Genomic DNA, 19,370 nt, shown 5'->3' with positions numbered 1-19,370 from the left:
AACGCTGGCCTGGCCCTTCATCAGCCACGTGGTCTTGGCCAAGTTCTCTGACCACTGTGCCTCTGTCTCTTCATCTGTGAAATGGGAGCTGCAGCATCTAACTTCAGGGCTGCTGGAAGATTCACGGTAATCTGCGGTGTGTTCCACACCGGACGGTTGTGTCACAAACACTAACTCGTACTAGTCTTCGCATCATTTGTAAGACAAACTCAAATCTGTTCATCTTCCCAAATTCTCTCTTCATCTGAATCAAGACTAACCTGTTTAGAGTGAAGGCTGACCAAGGGGAGGCAAGAAAGATAAAACCAGAAGTAAAAGAATGAATAATTTTTAAAAAACCGGGCAGAAATACAGTGAGGGAGGAATGAGAAGAAAGAAGAAACAGAGATGGAGGGAAGTGTGATGTGGGCCAGGGAAGAGCTCCTGGGACCCTGGGAACCCAGAGCCCAGATTCGAATCCCAGCTCTGCCCTGGCCCACTGGAAGACTTTGGGCCCCACAGTTTTCTCTGAGTCTCAATTTCTCTATTTCCAAGATGAAGGAATTGAACCACACATTGGCAGGACTTTGTTGGAACTGACTGGAAACTTAGTACACCGTGGCTTAAACTATCCAACATCTATTTCGACTCGTGTAACTGAAAAGTCTAGGGTGGGGCTGGCTTCAGGCACGGCAGGTTCCAGAGGCTCCCCGAGGCTGTCAGTCTCCCTCCTCCTCTTGCTTGGCTGTGCCCCCATGTGGCTTCTCTCTCAGGCAGGCTGTCCCTGAAGGGAGGCAGGATGGCTACAGCAGCCTCTGACCTAGAACTCCAGCAGGAGGAGAGACCCTCTTTCCTAGTAATTCCAGCAGAAGTTCTAGTTGAGTCTCGTTGGCCTGATTGAATCCCATGCCTTTCTCTGGGCCAGTCACGTAGGCTTGTCTGCTTGGCCAGGCCTGCTCGTGTGCCCACCCCTGAATCTGGGAGAGGGGGAAGTCTAACACGAAACAGGGATGGAGAGTGAGGAAAGGGCAGTAGAGGTACTTTTGCCAGAAGAAGGAGGAAATGGCAGGGGAGGCCAAGGCAATGGGCATTTCCCAAAGTGTGTTCTGTGGAACCCTGGGGGGGGGCAGGGAGGAGTGGTGTGAAAGGAGAGCAAACTCGGGGGCTTAGGGTCCCTGCTGGAGTTGCCAGGTAAAATGCAGAATGTCCAGTTAAATTTGAATTTCAGATAAGCAAAGACATAAATTTTTAATGTAAGTATATCCCAAATAACACATGGAACATACTTATACTAAAAATTATTCGTTGTTTATCTGAAACTCAGATCTAACTGGACATCCTATAGTTTCATTTGCTAAATGTAGCCCCCTTTCTTCTCTGTTTAACCAGAGAGGCTCTGTTTCTGTTTTCTGTGTCAGGTATCTGTGAAAACTATCTTGAAGAAAAGTTTCAGCTGTCAAGAAAAAGAGAAAGTCTGTGAACTTTTAACCGACGTGACTTCCACGGCCCTGTCAGCTCCCTGACACTGTATCCTGCGGGCTCTGCAGCTGTGGGCAACAGAACCATCTGGGGCTGGCTGGGGCAGGAAAAGAGTTCACCAAAGGACCTTGGGGGGCTCACAGACCCCCGGGAAGGCCAGAGACCAGGCTTGGGGGCTCTGCGGTGGAGAATGTGGCCCCAAATCGCTCTGCAGAATGGTCCGGGCCCAGACCAACAGCTTCTGGGGTGGATGCCTCAGACTGGCTGAGATCCGGTCACATACCACCGCTCTGGCCGCAGAGCAGGCTGGGACAGTGGATGTCCAGGACGTTCAGCTCCTATTGGAGGGGCGGGCTCTGCTTCCCAAGGTGGAGGGTTCCCTCAACATAAGAATGTCGCTGGGAGGAAGGAGACGCTTAGACGCAACAGCGAGGGACATGCCTGCTCCTGAGGAAAGAATTTTGGGTTTCCAGGTTTCTGGGTGAATTTTCTGAGCCGGAAGGAGGCAAGTTTATGGGAAAATCAGTTCCCAGGGCCAAAGAGCAGGAGTGTCAGTGGGAAGGGACCTCTGGAGGGGTGAGCGGTTAGTGTCCAATCTTGCCTGGGGGGTGGGAGTTTCTGTCTTTTCAACTTCCCAGTGTTCCCTGAAAAGTGAATGAAATGGAGTGGCTTTGAAATGCACCAGGCTTGGTGGCCCCTTGGTTTGGGGTGGGGGGAGGCTGGGCATACCCTCCAAGCCCACCAGAGTCCTTTATAAGGCCGGGGGCAAACTGGATTCCTGAATCTCACTGGCAGATGGGTTTTCTTTGGTCTAATGGTTCAAAGACCAAATTGCATTAGTTGCCTCAATACTCTCAAATACTCATTGAGAGCTGTCACGTACAAACCCAGACTTCCAGCTTCTCTGGAAAACCCGAACTACCTTGTAACACTGGAATCAAATTCTGGGACCGCATCACCCCCGGGAATGTGGTGTCTGGTCCCCCTGTCCCTGCCTGTCCCCGCTGCAGCTGGCCCCGTGGCCCTTGCCACCTGCCATCGTGTCAGTGCTCGTAGTGCCCTTTACTGGAATCAGGAGGGAGGTAAACATTCCTGGGGCCTCCCACAGCAGGCCCTGCATCTCTGTATTTCTGTTACCTGGCTGGTGGCTGCAGGCAATTTAAGTGCATAAAGGAGGACGTGAAGAGGAGCTCAGAGCTCCTCTGGGCGTGTGTGAATACAGATGGGGCCCCCGTGGTGTGCAACGCCTCCGCCAGCCCTGGCAGATACAGGCGGGACTACGACAATCCCTCTTTTTCGGCATGCCTCAGGGTTTAAGGACTCAGGCACTGGATCCAGACAGCCTGCAATCAGAATTCTGATTTTATCACTCACTCATCAGGGTCATAGGCAGGTTCCCTCAAGTATTTGAGCCTCAATTTCCTCATCTGCAGAATGGGGATAATTATAATGAATATCTCATACATTGGTTAGAAAGAGTAACGTGTTAATAAAAAAAGCACTGCAATAGTAGCTGGCGGATCTTTAAGTTTTAATTGGGAGCCTCAGAAAATGTAAGTTAGTTGTAACTTGAGAAATTTAGTCTTGTTCCTCAACATCTCGTCCCGGGACTGGCAGCATCTGCAGCCTCTGGGAACTGGGCAGAAGGGCGGAATCAGGCCCCGCTCGGCCCGGCCGTTTGGGAATCTGCCCCCTGGGAACTCGTGCACGGTCAGGATGGAGAAGTGCTGCTTTAGGATCCAGCGAAGGGAAAGGTCTGCTCCCAGATCACTAAAGCACCAGCTGGTGAAGAGCCGGGCTGTGGAGACAGACGCCGCTTTGGAGAATGGTTCCCTCACGGGGGAGCCCTGTGGAGTTGGGCGTCACTCTCAGCATCTCGGTGTCTTTCTCTGCGGTCTGAGAAGCAGAACAGGCCCCTCCAAGTCCGAGGGCGACATGGGCTATGCCAGGGCAGGACTTAGCAGGTGCCTGGCGGAGGGACCTGCTTCGGGCTTGTCAGCCACTCTTCTTCATGTCTGAGAAAGAGGAAAGGGCCTCCTCTAAAGCTGAACCAAGAATAGTAAATGCTCAAAACCAAACCACATTTCCTCAAATTGAGGAAGAAATCATAGCCATGCTAGTGAGAAACAAAACCAAAGCTTCCCCTTGGCTGTTTGGGAGACTCTGGAAATCCCGCCCTGGGCATCAGCTTTCTCAGGAGCGTGTGCGTGTGCACGTGCGTGCATGTGCGTGTCTGTGTTTTCCATTTGGAACTGTGGCTACTGCCGAGTGTACTTAAGACTGATAGAAGCTGTTTGGTATCTTACCCCTCTGTTTAAAAAATTGTGCAAAGATAGCCCCAGCGCAGCCAGTCTGAGTCTGTACCTCCAGTGCAGCAAAACTTCGCATGGAAAGCAGCATTCTGTTACAGGTGTGCTAAAATCATTTCCTCTCCAGGCAGAGCTCTGCACACAAGCAGTTTAACGCCTGTGCAGGAGGAGGCTCTCGGCCCCCTATTCCCTGCTGGGGTCTGAGGCCCAGGTCATCTGGCCTTGGCCGGGTGGGTGGACAGAGGGAGCAGCCCCCAGGCCGGCTGAGCTCCCCCAGGCAGACGGGACAGAGTTCCACCCATGAAGATGGGGTCCCTACCTCCTGCTGAATGTATGTGTCAGCAGAATTCTTTTCTTCTTTTTATTGCCTTCGAGACAGATGCTGACTTGGTCAAAACTGCTTTGGCAAGATGTGACTGACGATGTATGAAATGAAAGCTCCTTGCCCAGTGCTGGGAGGCCAGCAAGCGAGGGGTGCGGACCCTCGGCCAGGGCTGGCCAGACACAATAACACCCCTCACATTTCCAGGCCATCTTTCATCCAAGTGAAGCGGGCCCCAGGTGTGGAGCAGACGGGCAGATCGGATTACGGCCCTGGGAGCCTGAAGCTGGGTGCCCCGGCTTTGGGAACCACAACTAGGGGTGGGTGGGTGGGGGGCTGGCTGCTGGGGAAACAAGATAGGCCCCAGGGCCGTTCCTGGGCCTGGATGGTGTGTGGGGGGGGCGGGGGAGGGTGGCTGGGGGACAATAAGAGGATCGGAATGCGAGGATTATCCTCTCTCTCACACGGCTCTCCCGCTGGGCTCGCTGGGCTCCCGCTCTCTTGCTCCTGCTCTGGATCTCTCCAAGTCAGGATAAATTTGCTTTTCTCTGCTTGGCCGAAAAGCAGACCATGGTGAAAAGTTGCCTTGTTATTTTTAAACTTAGGAGGCTTTCCTGGTAACATAATTTTCTTTTCATCCAGATGGCAACTAACATTTATCAAGTCATTTCTCTGGGCCCCAGGCACCTTGCAGAGTCCTTCACGTGAACTGAATGAGCTCCTGAATCCTCACAGCACTGTAAGAGACAGGCGCCGTTAGTCCCCCATTATACAGATGGGCGAACCGAGGCACCCAGACGTCAAACCCCTCTGCCTGTGGTACCCGACTGGAAGCGGCAGAGCTGGGGTGTGAACCCAGGTGGGCAGGCTTCCAGAGTCCAGGCTGCCAGCTCGCACCCAAGACTTCCTCTAAACAATCTCGGCACCTCTGCCAGTGGCCTCCGCTCTCAGACAGCATCCCATGTCCTCTCAGGCAGCAATGTCTTGCCTGCGCGTTTGTTTGCATTCATTCCTTCAGCAGTCGAGCCAGCCCTCGCTGAGGCCAGGTGCGAGCCAGCCCTCGCTGAGGCCAGGTGCAGTGGCGGGGACTGCTTTGGGGGAGAAAGCAGGGAAGATCAAGAGCCCATCCCCTCCCCCAGCACGGATCACAGGAAAGATAAGGCTAAATAGGGCTTATGGGAGTTCAGAGGGAGCCTTATCTCCTCCAGTTCTTGGATATGGAGAGCATGCGCTCTCTCCATCTTGCATGAGAAAAGATGGCATCCCAGAGCAGGACAGGCGGCGGAGCAGCCCGGGAGACGCCCAGCCCGGCGCCTGCGCCTGCGCCTGCGCAGTCAGCCCTACCTACAGCCCCTGCTCTGTAGGTATTGGCTGCGCTTTTTACTAGTCATGCAACAGGTACTTATTGAGCACCTGCTGTGTGCCAGGCTCAGGCGGGCTCAGGTGAGATGCTCAGAGGGGTAAACAATCCTTGCTTCAGGGCCTTCCCGTGGCTGAGGGGGGACAACTATTCGCAGACCAGTGTGTTGTTTTCATACACAAATTGCTAGCACGGATACCTGCTGCCCAGACCCGCAGCCTCACTTGCTTGTTAAAATCCCCCCAAAAGATCTGAGAGTGCATGGAAAAGCAGAGAAGGCTGGTGGCATTTTAGACTTTGGAAGAAAGCGACCTGCATCATCTCAGCTGGCGTTGAGGTGACCGAGCCGTGCGGTGGCTTTGCCCCTGGAAGGCCCGCCCTGGGGCCGCAGCAGCTCTGAGGAGACAGAGCCCAGTGTCTGTGGCTCGCTCTGCGGGGCCTGCGCACTTGCCCGGGGAAAGCCCTCTCCTTCTCATCCTTCCAGGACTCAGGTCAATGGCATTCCCTCCTGGAGATCCCGTTCCCACCTCCCCCCACCTCCCCCTGTTTATTTACTCCTGTCACTCATCACAGGCTAAGATGATGTGGGTCATACACTCTCCGATGGACACTGGAGGCCAGCCAGCACTCCTCCGACTGCCTCAGTGGGTCCCTGTGTTAGTCTCCCCCTCTCTGCAATGCCTGTCCCAGGTCTTTCTCCTTGACCCTCCTGCGTGCCCCTCTCCGCCTGGCTCGGGCAGTTGGGCGCACTGCATCCTTCTCTGAGGGGATGCACGGACAAGCACTGCACCCCCCCCCCCCCGCCACCCCGAAACCGTAGGCAAGCTTCCTGCTTTGTCTCCCCCCCAGGCCTGAAGACCAGCTTCGGATGGAGGCCACCACGGGGCTCACGCACTGCTGCCCACTCCAGCCCAGCGCTCTGCTTGGCACCGGGATGGGCCACATAATTTGTAGGGCCCAGTACAAAATGAAAACAGAGGCCCTTTGTTCATAGATTATGAAGAATTGCAAGATGGCAACAGCAGAGCATTAAGCCAAGCATGAGGCCCTTCTGAGCACGGGAGCCTGGGCCCATGGAGCCCAGCCTGCCCAGGAAGTGCTCAGCAAGCCTTTGTTGAAGGAAGGAGGAGGGCAGGTGGAGGGGGTTTCAGAGTGCCTTGACTGACAGGTGGGCAGAGGCCCAGCCCTGGGTGAGGGGCTCAGGACCCGTTCCATCTCAGCCTGGGGCCCATGGACAGGATCAGAGGATGCCATACGAATGGCTGAGACCCGCAGGCTTGCATGTCTCTTCTCCTTGCCTGGCCTCTCGCCTCTCCTTTCTCCACCCATGTGGCCCCTCAGGCTGCTGTCTTGTCCAAAAGCCCCCAAATGGCTGCACGGCAGAGCCACCTCTGCTCCAGAAAACTCCAGAAGACCAGGTACCTCTTTACCAGCTCTTGGCGCTTTCTCTCGGCCCTTAGTGAGGCTTAGCCAGACCCCTCCCAAAGGAAAGCCCTGTCCCCACTGCCTGTGGCCATCCTGCCTGCAGCCCATCACGTGGGAAGCTCTGGTTTGTGGGTCTGCCTCTGAGGCGCAGCCCCAGAGGGGAAGGAGGCAAGGCGCAACCTTGATCGCAGGGTCCTCACTGCTGCTCCGGGCAAAGTGTTACTTTACTCCCATTTACACAGATGAAGAAACTGAGGCTCTGAAGAGCAGTAATTCACTTAAGGTCCCACAGCAGGTTCTCAGTTGTCTGGGGCGCCTATGTCCAGCCCCCGTGTGAGCTGGGCTCTGTGATATGGGGTAAAGGATGCCAGGAGGGGCTGTCTGTCTGGTGAGGTCCCAGGCGCAGACCCTCGGAGGTGAACTGGCTGCAAGGCCAGCTGCGTGCTCCTCAGACACTGCCCGGCAGGCCCCATGGGGAAGGTCCGAGGGTGGTGGGCAGGCGGTGTCTGGTCTCAGGCCGAGAAGTGCTTGGAAATAAATGGGGCCCCAAAGGGGAGGAGTGGGGAGGAACTCTCCAGCTCACACAATTTCATGTATTCATTCAATAAATAATGATTGTGCAGCCACCGTGGCTGCCAGGCCCAGGGGTCAAGGCATGGCGGCTGAAGGGGCAACGTGGGGAGGCCAGCCTGGGCCCCCAGGACACTCCATTTCCAGTGGGGACGACAAGACAATAAAGAAGGCACGGATGACTCAAACAGTAATTTCAGACTGTGAGAGGAGTTAAAAGGAAGAAAACAAGTGTGTTTCTTAAGGCGGGAAGCAACCTTAGCTTTGCTGGTCTGGGAAGGTTTCTGGGAGGAAGTGGCACCTGGAGGGGAGGGTCAGCCAACCTAGGCACTGATGGAGGTGGGGGCGGATGAAGGGAGTGGAGAGAGCTCCAGGCAGAGGGAATCGCAAGTGCAAAGACAAGCTGGCGACAAGTTTGGGCAGTCGCAGAGGGGTCGGCGTGGCTGCAGTAAAGGGCGGGGGCAGAGGGACGACAGGGGCCCGGGGGTCACCTCCCCAGGGAAGCCTTCTCCGATTCCTGCGCTTTCCCTCACTTCTTCCACCGCAGCCTGAATCCCACGGGTCCCGCTCAGGCCTCCTTCCCAATCCGGACTGCAGTCCGGAGAGGACAGGGTCGGCTCAGATTCCTGCCTCCGCATCCCCGCGGCGCCCGGCCCTGCGCTGGGCACCCTGTGGGCACTCGGTAAATATTTGTGGAGCGCACTAGAAGGAATGAATGAACCCATTGGGTGCAGCAGGGGGGAGGGCGGGGCCGAGGGCAGGTGGGAGGCCGCGGGCGCGGGAGGGGCCCCTGGAAGCCCGTCCTCCGCCTCCTCCTCCTCCCAGGCCCCAGCGCGTACCACTCTGGGGCTCCCGAGGCGGCCTCTCGTGCGATCAAGGGCGCGCAGAGCTGGGAGAGCGACCCCGGGCCCCTGCTCTCGGCGCCGGAGTTCGGAGGAGGGTGGGTCGCCGCCGCCCGAGGGCGAGAGCGCGAGAGGAGCGGGAAAAAGCCGCGCTCGCTCGGCGCCGCCTCACTGCCTCCCCGGCGCTCGCTCTCCCGGCTCCTGGGTGTGCTGGCTGCTCCTCCCACCCGCGCCCGCCTCCTTGCTCGCTCGCTCGCTCGCTCGCTCGCGCCGGTTTCCAAGCCCCGCGGTGCGCCCGGGCGAGTGCGGGGCGAGGGGCCCCGGGGCCAGAGCTGAGCCGGCGGTGGGGGTCCGCGCAGAGCGCAGCCGGCCGGGGAGGGGCCATGTCCGGCGCGGGCGCAGCGGGGCCCGTCTGCAGCAAGTGACCGAGCGGCGTGGACCGCCGCCTGCCCCCCTCCGCCACCTGGGGCGGCGCGGGCCCGGGTGCCGGGTGCCCGGAGCCCGGGTCGCGCGTAGATCCGGCGCGATGCACGTGCGCTCGCTGCGCACCGCGGCGCCCCACAGCTTTGTGGCGCTCTGGGCGCCCCTGTTCCTGCTGCGCTCCGCCCTGGCCGACTTCAGCCTGGACAACGAGGTGCACTCGAGCTTCATCCACCGGCGCCTCCGCAGCCAGGAGCGGCGGGAGATGCAGCGCGAGATCCTCTCCATCTTGGGTTTGCCCCATCGCCCGCGCCCCCACCTCCAGGGCAAGCACAACTCGGCGCCCATGTTCATGCTGGACCTGTACAATGCCATGGCGGTGGAGGAGAGCGGCGGGCCCGACGGCCAGGGCTTCTCCTACCCCCACAAGGCCGTCTCCAGTACCCAGGGCCCCCCTCTGGCCAGCCTGCAAGATAGCCACTTCCTCACCGACGCCGACATGGTCATGAGCTTCGTCAACCTTGGTGAGTGAGGGCAGGAGGGAGGGGGTGAGCGTCTCGGTCGGGAGGCGCTTTGGGACAGGGAGGGTGCCGCTTCTTACATCCAGCCCGCCCATCTTTCCACTCCTGGCCGTTTGTAAAACTGCAGTGCCTGGCCAAGGGTCTCCTACCCGAGGTCCTAGTGGACCGCAAGCTGTGCGCGCCCCAGGTAGGGCGAGGCGGGCTCATCTGGCCTCTGGGAGATTTGGGGAGGCAAGGACTGCTCCGAAGCCCCCTCGGGGTTAAGTCGGCGGCTGCACCTCTCGGGCAGGAGGCGCCTGGCCAGCCGCGGCTCAGTTCAAAGCGCGGGGCTCGGTCATGTGAGCTGTGCCCGGCCGGCGCGGCCCGCGCTACCTGGATTTAAAGGGCCCTGCTCGGAGAAGCTGCCTTCCCGCCCTTTCTGGGTCCCTCTCAGCCCCGCCTGGTACTGGCATCGCGGGCGTCGCGCCCCCTTCCCCGCCCTGGCAACCCTACCTGTCCCCTCGCGGTGCGCCCGCCTTAGCGTGCTGCGTGCCCGGAGCGCCTCGGGCCCCTCTCCCGGCCGCCGGGCGCCCCCCTAGCTCTCCGCTCTCCTGGCTGGAGCTGGGGAAGAAACGTTGCCATTGCGAGCTTTCTATTTTAAATATTTAATGATAGGTCCCGGGCGGGCAGAATCCATTTTCAGCGTTTATCACGTGTGGCGCGCAAACCGCGGCTTTTGGCGATTGGGTGGCGCGGGATCTCCAAGCATTCACCGCCGGGGGCGGCCGGGGGACCCGGCTCCCGACTGGAGCCGCGACAGACCCGGCGACCGGAGGCTGGCGCTGCGGCGGGGGCGCAGTGGCTCCCGCTCCATCTGTGCCCCCACATGGACCAGACTTGCTCAAACTAACCCCCGGCAGCGCGCGCAGTAGGGCTGATGGTCAAATATTTGGTTTCCGAGATAAAACGCCGCGATAGCGCTGTTTCCTGAGCCGCTTTCATTCTACATGTGTAACTTGCTGCGAAAATCCGAAGGGAGCAGGACGGCAAACACGCCCACGGGCGCTGTGTCAACACAGGAATAATGATACTGAAGCCCCCGCTGGGCCCTGGGGCGTGGATGGGGGCGCGGGGAAGCGGGATCCACCTTAATGCTTCCAGGTCCAGATAAGGTCCCTGGAGTGCTCAGGACGCCATTGTCTGTCCTTAATAATAGCCAAAAATCAAAGAGTGAAATGAGTTTCAGCGAGCAAAGGGTGGGAGGTTTAGATGCCAAAATAACTTCAAGAAAGTTTAAATTATACTACGCAGCCTGTTAGAACGAGGCCGCTCCATATGTCATCATTTAGAACCATCTCCGAGATGGACGAGGTGGAGAAATCAAGGTGCCGGTCAGTGAGATTTCCTATGTGCTTGTGGATGGTCCGGTCCCCATCCGTGAACTGGAAATAGATTTTATCGGGTGGGGGGAGGGGGCGGGCGGCACTGGGGCTGGGGCTTAGGGAGTGGGGGCTGGGGTCTGATCTTTCATTGTCAGCACTTTTGTCTATCTGTGTTTTTTTTTTACCTTGTGTATTTATAGCCTGTACCGGAGACTAAAGAAAAATTCTAAATACGTGCATGGAAACAAGTAAATTAAAGCAGGGCTCTGTCGCCATCCTGAAGAGGGGTTTAACACTGCCCTTTCTCTGGCGGAGATTTATGGCATCTTCGGGTCTGTTGGGTACCCAGGACTCCCAGTCAATGCAGCAGGTCCCAGTGGTGGCCTTCAGCGCCTGGCTGGGGTCATTAAAAAGGTATTTCTAAGCTCTGGCCTCTGTGGAAGGCTCTGCAAACCCAGTGTGAAAAGTGGCCTGCTTCTCATGGACCAGCCGCACCGTGGGACCTGGGGCTCCCCCACCCCAGAGAAGGACCAAGTTGCTGACTGGCTGTCTCTGGGGACCTTGGGGCAGGGCTCTTTGCTCCCCCTTGGTGGCAGGAGCAAGCAGGGGCTTGTATGAGAAGGCCACAGCTGGGTGGTTTTCCTCTGGCTCTACACACACCTTTCAACCCCGTTAGACCCATTTCTTTCATCTTGAAAGGACAAAGCCCGGCTTGTCTGAGCCTCTTAATCAGTCGAGCTGGCTTTGGGCTTTTGTGGGACGGCCCTGACTTTCTCGGGTCTTGCTTTCTGGAACATCGCTCCAAATTAGATGGCGCAGTGGCTTTGAACAGAGTGCACTGACCTTGTTTTCTTTCTCAATCTGTCCCCAAAACTCGAGGTAATGAGTTGGGTGAAGACTGGACAGCAGTTTGGCCAGTCTTCCTGCCTGTGCTTCTGAGGTTGGCCTTTGATTTCTACTCGGCACCAGCGCAGGAAGCAACTGCCTGTCCCTGCCATCCTGCCCGTGCCACCAGAGTTTCTCTGCAGGAGGAGCTTGGGGGTGGCAGTGGGGGTGGAGGGGAGTATGTAGGAGACTTGTCTAGAGGCTGATTTGCTGAGAAAGCCCACTCTTTTTCCTTGAATTGCAAATCATGATTGATCTGTAACTTACAAAGTTTTCCAGAGGTGCATTTAGTCTCACACTTTACCTGAGTGAGCAAATGTCACTTTTCCGAATCAAACCATTACTTGTTATCATTCGGGGGACGTGGGGGGACGTTGGGGGCCGTGGATGGAGAGCTCGAGGGGAGCCTGACTTTCTCCACCGCACCCTCTGCCCTCCGCGGCATTCCGTCGCTGTCCTGCAGTGCTTGGGGGATCTCTGCCTGAATTCTGACGGCTTTTGCAGACCTGGTGCGTTTAGTCTTCCTTCTGTCTGCAGCCAAACTGGTTTTTGTTCCTATAAGTCGTTCTCCTCGGAATTCAAGCTTTTTGCCAGGCTGAGCAGGATCTAAACTAGAGAGGGAACTAGAGGAGAATTTACGACAAAACCAGGTGCCGAGAATGAGGACTTCAGGCCGCACCTTATGACAAAGACCAGCCTGGACAATAAAGCCCCGTGTAATGCTAGTGGAGCTGCCAGAGGGGCCCCCATCTTCCCTGCCTGGGCCCCTTGAGTTCAATGGCGAGATTTGTAAACTGGTTTGGATTAACAAGCCCCCGACTCCTCTGTGTACTCTTAATGGAATTCAAAACAGGCTCCCCTCTCTTGACTTGTCCCCAGGCACTGTGAATCCTGCAGGCTGAATTGGGAGATCGTCCCCCACCGTGCTTTCTTTGGAGAAATCCAGCAGCTCCTTTTGGACTCTTCCAAAGAAGTCGGCTGGCATTAAGGGTGTGTGATGCATATTTATCTCCGTTCCAGGTTATGAAGGAACCGAATTTGTATAATCTTCAAAGCTAAATTAAAAAAAGGGAAAGTTGGAAACCTATCCTTATTAGACTCAGGGTCTAAAAGTGGCTTTTGTGAACGGAGCTGAAGAGCAGGGAGAAGGCTGTGCTGTGGGACTTTTATCCCATCTGGCTATCCTTTTTGTTGACAAGTGTTTGGCATTAAGATCTCTCCTTTTGCCCCTTAAGAACAGGCCCTACCACTGTAGAGTATTAGAAAAAGATTCTGTTACAGTTTAAAAATTTCCTTCGGGGAGGTGCTCCGCGAAGGGAGCCGGGCTGCAGGCGTTCGCAGCTGTAACCTGGCTTGTGTTAAAATTTGGAAGGGGCTGTTCCACATTCCAGCGCTGGAGCGCCGGCCCTCGCTGGTGAGCAGCCAGAGGTTAATATAGATGTCACACAGGCTTTTCTCCCTCCTTGCTTTCTTTCTGAGGAGCGCCTTCGCTATAGGAGTGCACCAACAGCTGTGTTTTCAGTAACCCTTTCAAAATCACTTCTTTTAAACCTCATTTTCCTGCTTGTGTAAATCAAAGGTCTTCTCCACCCCCCCCACCCCCACCCCTCGTCTCCAAAGGATATCTGTGACCCAGATTTGAACTTTTTTGATCTTCTTTGTTTTTCCCTTCTGGAATCAAGGCAGGTTCAGGCCAAGCCCCGGATGCCAGCTTGGGTGGCTATTTTTGGTTTTGATCCCGGGGTTGTCATTCGGTTGTGGAGTGGCCCATCGAAGGGGTGGCGGCCCAGAGAGCAAGCGATGTGGGGGCCGCGAAGGGAGGAGTCTAGATGCACAGAGAGAAGAAACTGCTTCTCAGACGCAGCTCTGTGAGTGCTGGTTTGGGGGCTGACATCGCATAGTAGGCCATCAAGCCTCTGCTGAGCGAAGCAGCTGGTGTCGGGTCCCCTGACCACGGGGATGCCTGCGATATGAGCGAATGTCACATGTCCGCTGAACTCGGAGACGAGTAATGACTTCATTCCAGGGAGAGTCCCATCTAAGTTGATTGATCACCCCGATGGCTTTAATATCTTTTTTCCCTATTGGGTAAGGTCATCTTTGGCCCGGTGCAGGAATCGGAGAGTCCCAGCACTGCCCCAGCCCCACCCTCCCCGGCCTGCCCATCCGTGTGGCCAGCTGAATAGTTCACATGGACAGCCCTTTGCACTAAATGGCTGGCCACGTTGACTTTTCTGCGCTCACTCTTCAGACCTAGCTGGGGGCTGTCGACACGCTGGCTTCTTGGCAGGCCGCTTCAGTGCTTCGCCTCAATGCGCTCTGGCAGTGTCACTGGGGTTAGGGCACGGGCAGGGATGTGTGAGACCTGTCATGTTATTGTCAGAGGCATGCGAGGATTAGTCTTTAAAACGTGGTGGTGGGAGAGCGTTGCAGCTGTGTACACTTATTATAAAAGATTTAAGTCCCACTGGTAAAATCAATATATTGAATTGCATGACCCTCTGCTTTTAATTAGTTTAAATCAAATGCGTCAGTGCCATTTTGCCTCCTCTTGCCTTCCTGGGGTGAGGAAATACCAATATTTACAGAGAAACTGTTGATTTGTGGTGGAAATGATAACACATTTAGCTTTACACACCCAAATTGCTCCAACTTGATGGATCCCAGATCAACGTGGAGTGGAGGGGTGACGTCACCAGGGCGAGGGAGCAGGGCGGCGACATCCGTGACGCCGGTTGCCTGGACCCTTGGTGCCGCCGCAGGTGGGTATGTCTGTGTGACGTGCTGAGGATGCTGGCCTTTCAAGGAGCCAGCCAGTTCTTTCATTGCAAGGCAGAAATATCGAGACTCACCCTTATCATCTGAAATCTTTGCTCTTAAGCGTTCTTACAGAAGTGTTTAGCGGGCACTTGCCCGTTGGTTGTTTCGCGTCTCTTCTCCCAGCGCGCTGGGTCCTTTGTATGGGACAGCTCAAGGCACAGTCCTTTATTTATTCCAGAGCTTCAGATGCTATTCTTTCCAATTCCTGAAACAGCTTACGGAGGAAGGGGGGTTCTCTTGCTGCAGACGACCCCGTGCGCGACCGCGGTGATTATGTGAACCGTGTGGTATTAGCTGTGTGCTCAGCTGCAATTGAATTCTGGGTTTTGCAGCAAATGGCATTTGACAAATAATATTTGACAAAAATGTGACTCGGTATTTCTTAATGTGGAACAGATATTTCATAGTTAACCTTCCCCAGTGAAAAACTGCTGGAACCCAGTGTGCAGTGGCGGTGCCGATGGCCAGCAGGGCGCCCGCTGTCTGTTTTCCCCTCTCCCGAGTGGAGTGTTTATGATTTGGGGGGATGTTAGGAGCACATGAAGTTTGACACTTCCTTATGCGAAACTCAGAGTAGCATGTGCTGTGCTGTCCTTTCAACGTTCGTGTCGGAAGGCGTTGTTGGGAGCCGCGCAAAGCCTCGCTGATCCCAGTGGAGTGGATTGAATTAATGACAGCTCTGAGCGCACCAGTTCTAGGGTAATTGCTTCATTGTTTTGGAGCCAGGCTGCTTATAATCCGGTTCCTGTACAAACATGTTTAACGTGTGTTAATGCATTTCCAAACCAGAGCCTCTTAGCACAACCCTGCTTTTCATTAATTGATGTCGGTAGCATGGTACAGTATTTCAAAGGGCCGGCCAAGCATAAACTGTGTTTCCAATTTCCTTCCTTTCCTGTGTTTGGAATGCCAATGTTAATTTGTTCCCATGCAGGAGCGGGGGCTGCCAACTGCGGCTTTCTATAAAGGGCTTCCCAGTGAAGGCTTCCAGCCCTCGCTGATGCTCGGGGCTGCCTGGCCAAGTTTCCTGACACTTTGCAGCTAATTCTGGGTGATATATGGAGTGGGGGGCTGGGGGGCTTCACTGCCGTGTAACGGAAGTTCTTGGTGACAGCAGAGGGTGTGACTTGGCAAGGGAGGATGGAACGGCATCCACAGTGATTCTCTTTAGGCACAGCCTAAACCCATGTGTCTGTTTCCACTCTGGTTGCCTATTAGCTGTGTGACCTTGAGCAAATTTCTTAACATCTCTGAGTTTGTTTCCTCGTCTTATAAAGCTGGATGATAATCCCCTCCTCCACAGATCCTCATGAAGACAAGATCACATAACGCATGTGTGGCACACAGCTGGCGCACAATAGATGGTAACTGTTGGTTTTATTCTCGTGGCTGGATCACCATTCACTTTGGTATGTTCGTCCAAATTTCAGTTTTTGAGTATTTAATCTTAAAATACTGAGATTAAGCCACCCGTGTTATTTTAAAGATGCCGTGAAAATGGCACCAAAGATGTGTGTGTGCGCGTGCGCATGTGCACACCCTCCCCTTCTCTTTCAGAGATCGGGTAACTGAAGGAGCACACCAGCTTACACCAAGATAGAGTACACTGCAGACTCTTTCTCTCGATTTTGGCATCCATGGCTATTTAAAAATGTTACTCCTAGGGAAAACAGAAACTTGAGAGAGAAGCGTACAGGAACTCTACTATCTTTGCCACTTTTCTCTAAATGAAAAATTATTCCAAAATACAAAGTTTTAATTTCAAAACATCGCATTACTGGAGTATTTCTTCCTACGCCTTTCTGGAAGATGGTCAAAGTACAAATTGTCTTTTCTTTCAAGGGAGTGACAAGCTCAGAGCATTCATTAACAGAACAGCACAACTTCCCCACTTTTTATTGGAGCAGGTGCAAGCCTGCCCCCCCCAATCCCCGCCCCGCTCCCCCAGCTGGGGTCAAACTACAATAAAGCCCAGTGTGGATTCAGTGTATTTAGAAGCCTCTGGAGACCGGAGGAACGAAAGAGAATGTCTCCGGGGCCTGAGATGAGGGGTGGGCTGTCTCCCTCTCGGCCTCCCATAAATTCCCGTCAGCTCTTCCGAGACTGTGTGAAAAATCTGGCAGAGCGAGGATTGAGTTTCCCTGCATCTTTGCGGTCACGTGTTCTTTCACATCTTTATCTCCCCAGAGCAGCTTTCAAGTTTCAGTCTTTTGTTGTCTGGCTTAATTAAATTTGGCTGTGAATAAAAACTTGCACTGTTTCCAGAATCGAGGAGCTGCGTGCTTTTAAGCATTGGAGTTAGGCCTGTGCTGTCTTGTGATGCCAGCCTCTCTCTCTTGCTTTCATGTAGTTTCAAAAAAAAAAAAAAAAAAGAAAATCTAAGCGCGTAGCTTGACAGTTGGCCTAGAATGGTCCCAGGGCTCATCTGCCCAGCACTTTAACAATGCACACAGAGGCAGGCACGTTATCCTGTGGTTTCAATGGCTTGTGTGTGTGTTGGCCTTTGATAAAGGACTCTTCTTGACTTTTTTCAGACATTCTTGCTAAGAAATCACGCTTTTGCACTGCCTCGCAGAGTTCTCCCAGCATCGAAGGTGCTCAGACCTTGGTGCCTGCGCGCGTGGATAGAGCGAAGACGTTCTTGGGCAGCGTCTTCCCAATGGTTTTCGATCTTGCATCCCCACTAGTGAATTTTCAAATATAGACCCTAAATAGAATTAAATCCTATAACTGCTACTGTTTTAGGCTAGGTTTTACTTTATAAAACAAAGACTAAAATAGACATGTAAGTAGGAGGCACTAGAGATAAAAAAAAATACAAAGTTCTCATGTGAATTCACATTTCATCTAATTATTATTAATTAATACAAAGATTGCAATTTTAATCAATTAGCAAGACAAATTTGATTAACTTCACTCTCCCTAAATCCTTCAATGTGATGGAATTTGATGTCTTTCAAAAATCATAGTTCAACAGTTTGGGATCAGTGAGCTAAAGGTCTGGTCCTGAATTTTGGTTATTTTGATCCTTCGCCTGTCTAGTCAGCATGAATGAAGTCGTCACGTGATAACAAAGAACCCCAGGATCTCAGGAGCTTTTAACCCACAGAGGTTTGTCCTCTTGTCTTAGGTTTTAGCTCCATCACAGGTGGGTAGGGGGCTCTGCACATTGGCCAGGCAGGAGGGGGCTCAGGTCCCCAGGCTGATAGAATTGTCACCCCCTCAGATGTCACCAATTACGGTGCCAGAGGGAAAGGCCATGTGAATTGTGCACCTGGAATGTGGAATTTCCACCTGGAGGTGGCGTGGCCCTCTGCTTCCATTTCATTGGCCAGAGCTAGTCACCTGGTCAAACCTGACCCACCGTGGGCAGAAAATTACAATTCCACCCTTGCTTGGAAAGGTGGGCAGCAGAAAGTGTCTGGGAAATGCACTAGCGACTACCCGCCTGTCGTAGGCGAGAGACTGTCTCCCAAGATGCAGAGATGGAGATGGAACCAGTGAGTGTTTGGCTGTGTTATTAAAACAAGCCCCTTAGTTTTCCATCTCGTCTCCCAGTTACGCAGAGAATTTTGTTGAAGCTCAGCTGGTAAATTTCTATCTTCCCCCGTGTCCGCCAGTTCTTGAAATTTACCTAAGTGTGATTGTCATATTTTCCCCCTGTATCCCAAGGGTCCCCTCCTGCCTCCCCCAAGTGCTTGCACCCCATTTTGGAGACCAGCGTTTCTAGAAGCTTCTGCATCACTGAGGTACTCACTTGGGTCGGCAAGAATAACCCTTCTCTCCGGTCCCACTTGTAAAAGCACTCGCCTCTTCAGGACCTGTCTCTCAGCCACTTTACTACCCAGAGAACTGAGGAGCCTGACGCTGGTCCCAGCTGAAGAGGCGTTTGTCCGGGCTGCGAGGTTGCTGCCTCATCGTGAAGTCGGACCTGGAGCCGGAGAGCTGCTTTTTCTTTCTGGGTCTCGGAGGCACTTCTAGTCCAGGCAGGATCCTGCATGGCTGAATCCAGGAAAGGACTTCAGAGACTCCTTCGTTATCTAAATGCATCGCTGAAATGATTCACAGTGAGCGGGGGGACGGTCGAGATCTCTCTGTGGCAGGAATGGATGGATAATAACCTTCTTGATCAGGCTCATCCTTGAGTTCTCTCAGCATTCAGCAAAGCAAGTGATATCCCCCTTGGAGGGAGGAGGAAGCCGAAGGGACTCAAACTTGTGTGGCTAGGAAGTGGCGGGGCTGGTGTTTGAATCCAGCTCTCGCTCATGGAGAGCCAGCCACTGTTCCTGGCCCCCTGGGGGTGTGGGAATGGGGGGCTGGGCCACAAGAAGAGTGGTGTTGAGACCACCAAAGCAGACGCCGAGCTCTTGACCTTGACTGTGGATCTGTGCCCTGCAGAGTGAGATAAAGATGCACAGCACACGTCTTCCCCTTTCGGAGCATCCTGCTTGTGAGAACTCCTCTCTCCTCTGTCTCTATGGCTTAAAAACAATTGTCAGGGCAAAGGGCTCCGAGTGTCCGTGTGCCAGGGCTCCATACTCCCTTGATGGGGAAATTCCAGAGGCAGCTGGAGGTTGGCATTTTGGTAGCAATACCTCATGACACTATAGAAAAGACCGTCTTTACCACGTGAACCAGAATAAATACTGCATATTGTTTGTAAGAGCATAAAATCACCAACAGTTCTAAATGTCCACGAGCAGGGCATTGGAGACATAAATCTGTAATAAATTTCTGTATAAATTTGTAATAAACCAGAAGGGAATGCAAGGACTTGTTTTTTATGTATCATCGTAGAATCGAAACAGAATGTCAGGAGGGAGAAAGCAAGTTGCAGAAGGCTGTAACCGTTTGTCATTGTGTCAGAACACACCCAGACAAGGGCACCAGATAACAGTATATATCATTTGTGGGTTATTCCTATGTAGTAACACCGTGAAAACGTGGGCAGAGGACCCGCACCAGCCACCTCGGGGAGGCAGGAAGGGGTGACATGGGGGGAACTTTGAAATAAACTCCAAGTGCTCCTGTCAAGTTTTCTTCCTTTTAATAATTAAGAAACTGTTAGGAAGTGCGA

The 19,370-nt window shown here is 54.1% G+C and overlaps 1 protein-coding gene across 1 annotated transcript in view; it reads left to right on the top strand.

Moving 5' to 3' along the window:
- The first annotated feature begins 8,806 nt into the window (after positions 1–8,806).
- The window catches only part of BMP7 (bone morphogenetic protein 7), an 84,585-nt gene continuing 74,021 nt past the window's right edge, over positions 8,807–19,370 (top strand). Inside the window, exon 1 of the mRNA NM_001195158.1 lies at positions 8,807–9,230. Coding sequence (NP_001182087.1) covers positions 8,813–9,230 — 418 coding nt within the window. The 5' untranslated portion in view covers positions 8,807–8,812. The remainder of the gene's footprint in view (positions 9,231–19,370) is intronic.

Source organism: Equus caballus, chromosome 22 (assembly GCF_041296265.1).
Source record: "Equus caballus isolate H_3958 breed thoroughbred chromosome 22, TB-T2T, whole genome shotgun sequence".
Taxonomy (NCBI): domain Eukaryota; kingdom Metazoa; phylum Chordata; class Mammalia; order Perissodactyla; family Equidae; genus Equus; species Equus caballus.
This window is presented reverse-complemented; position numbering and strand designations above follow the sequence as displayed.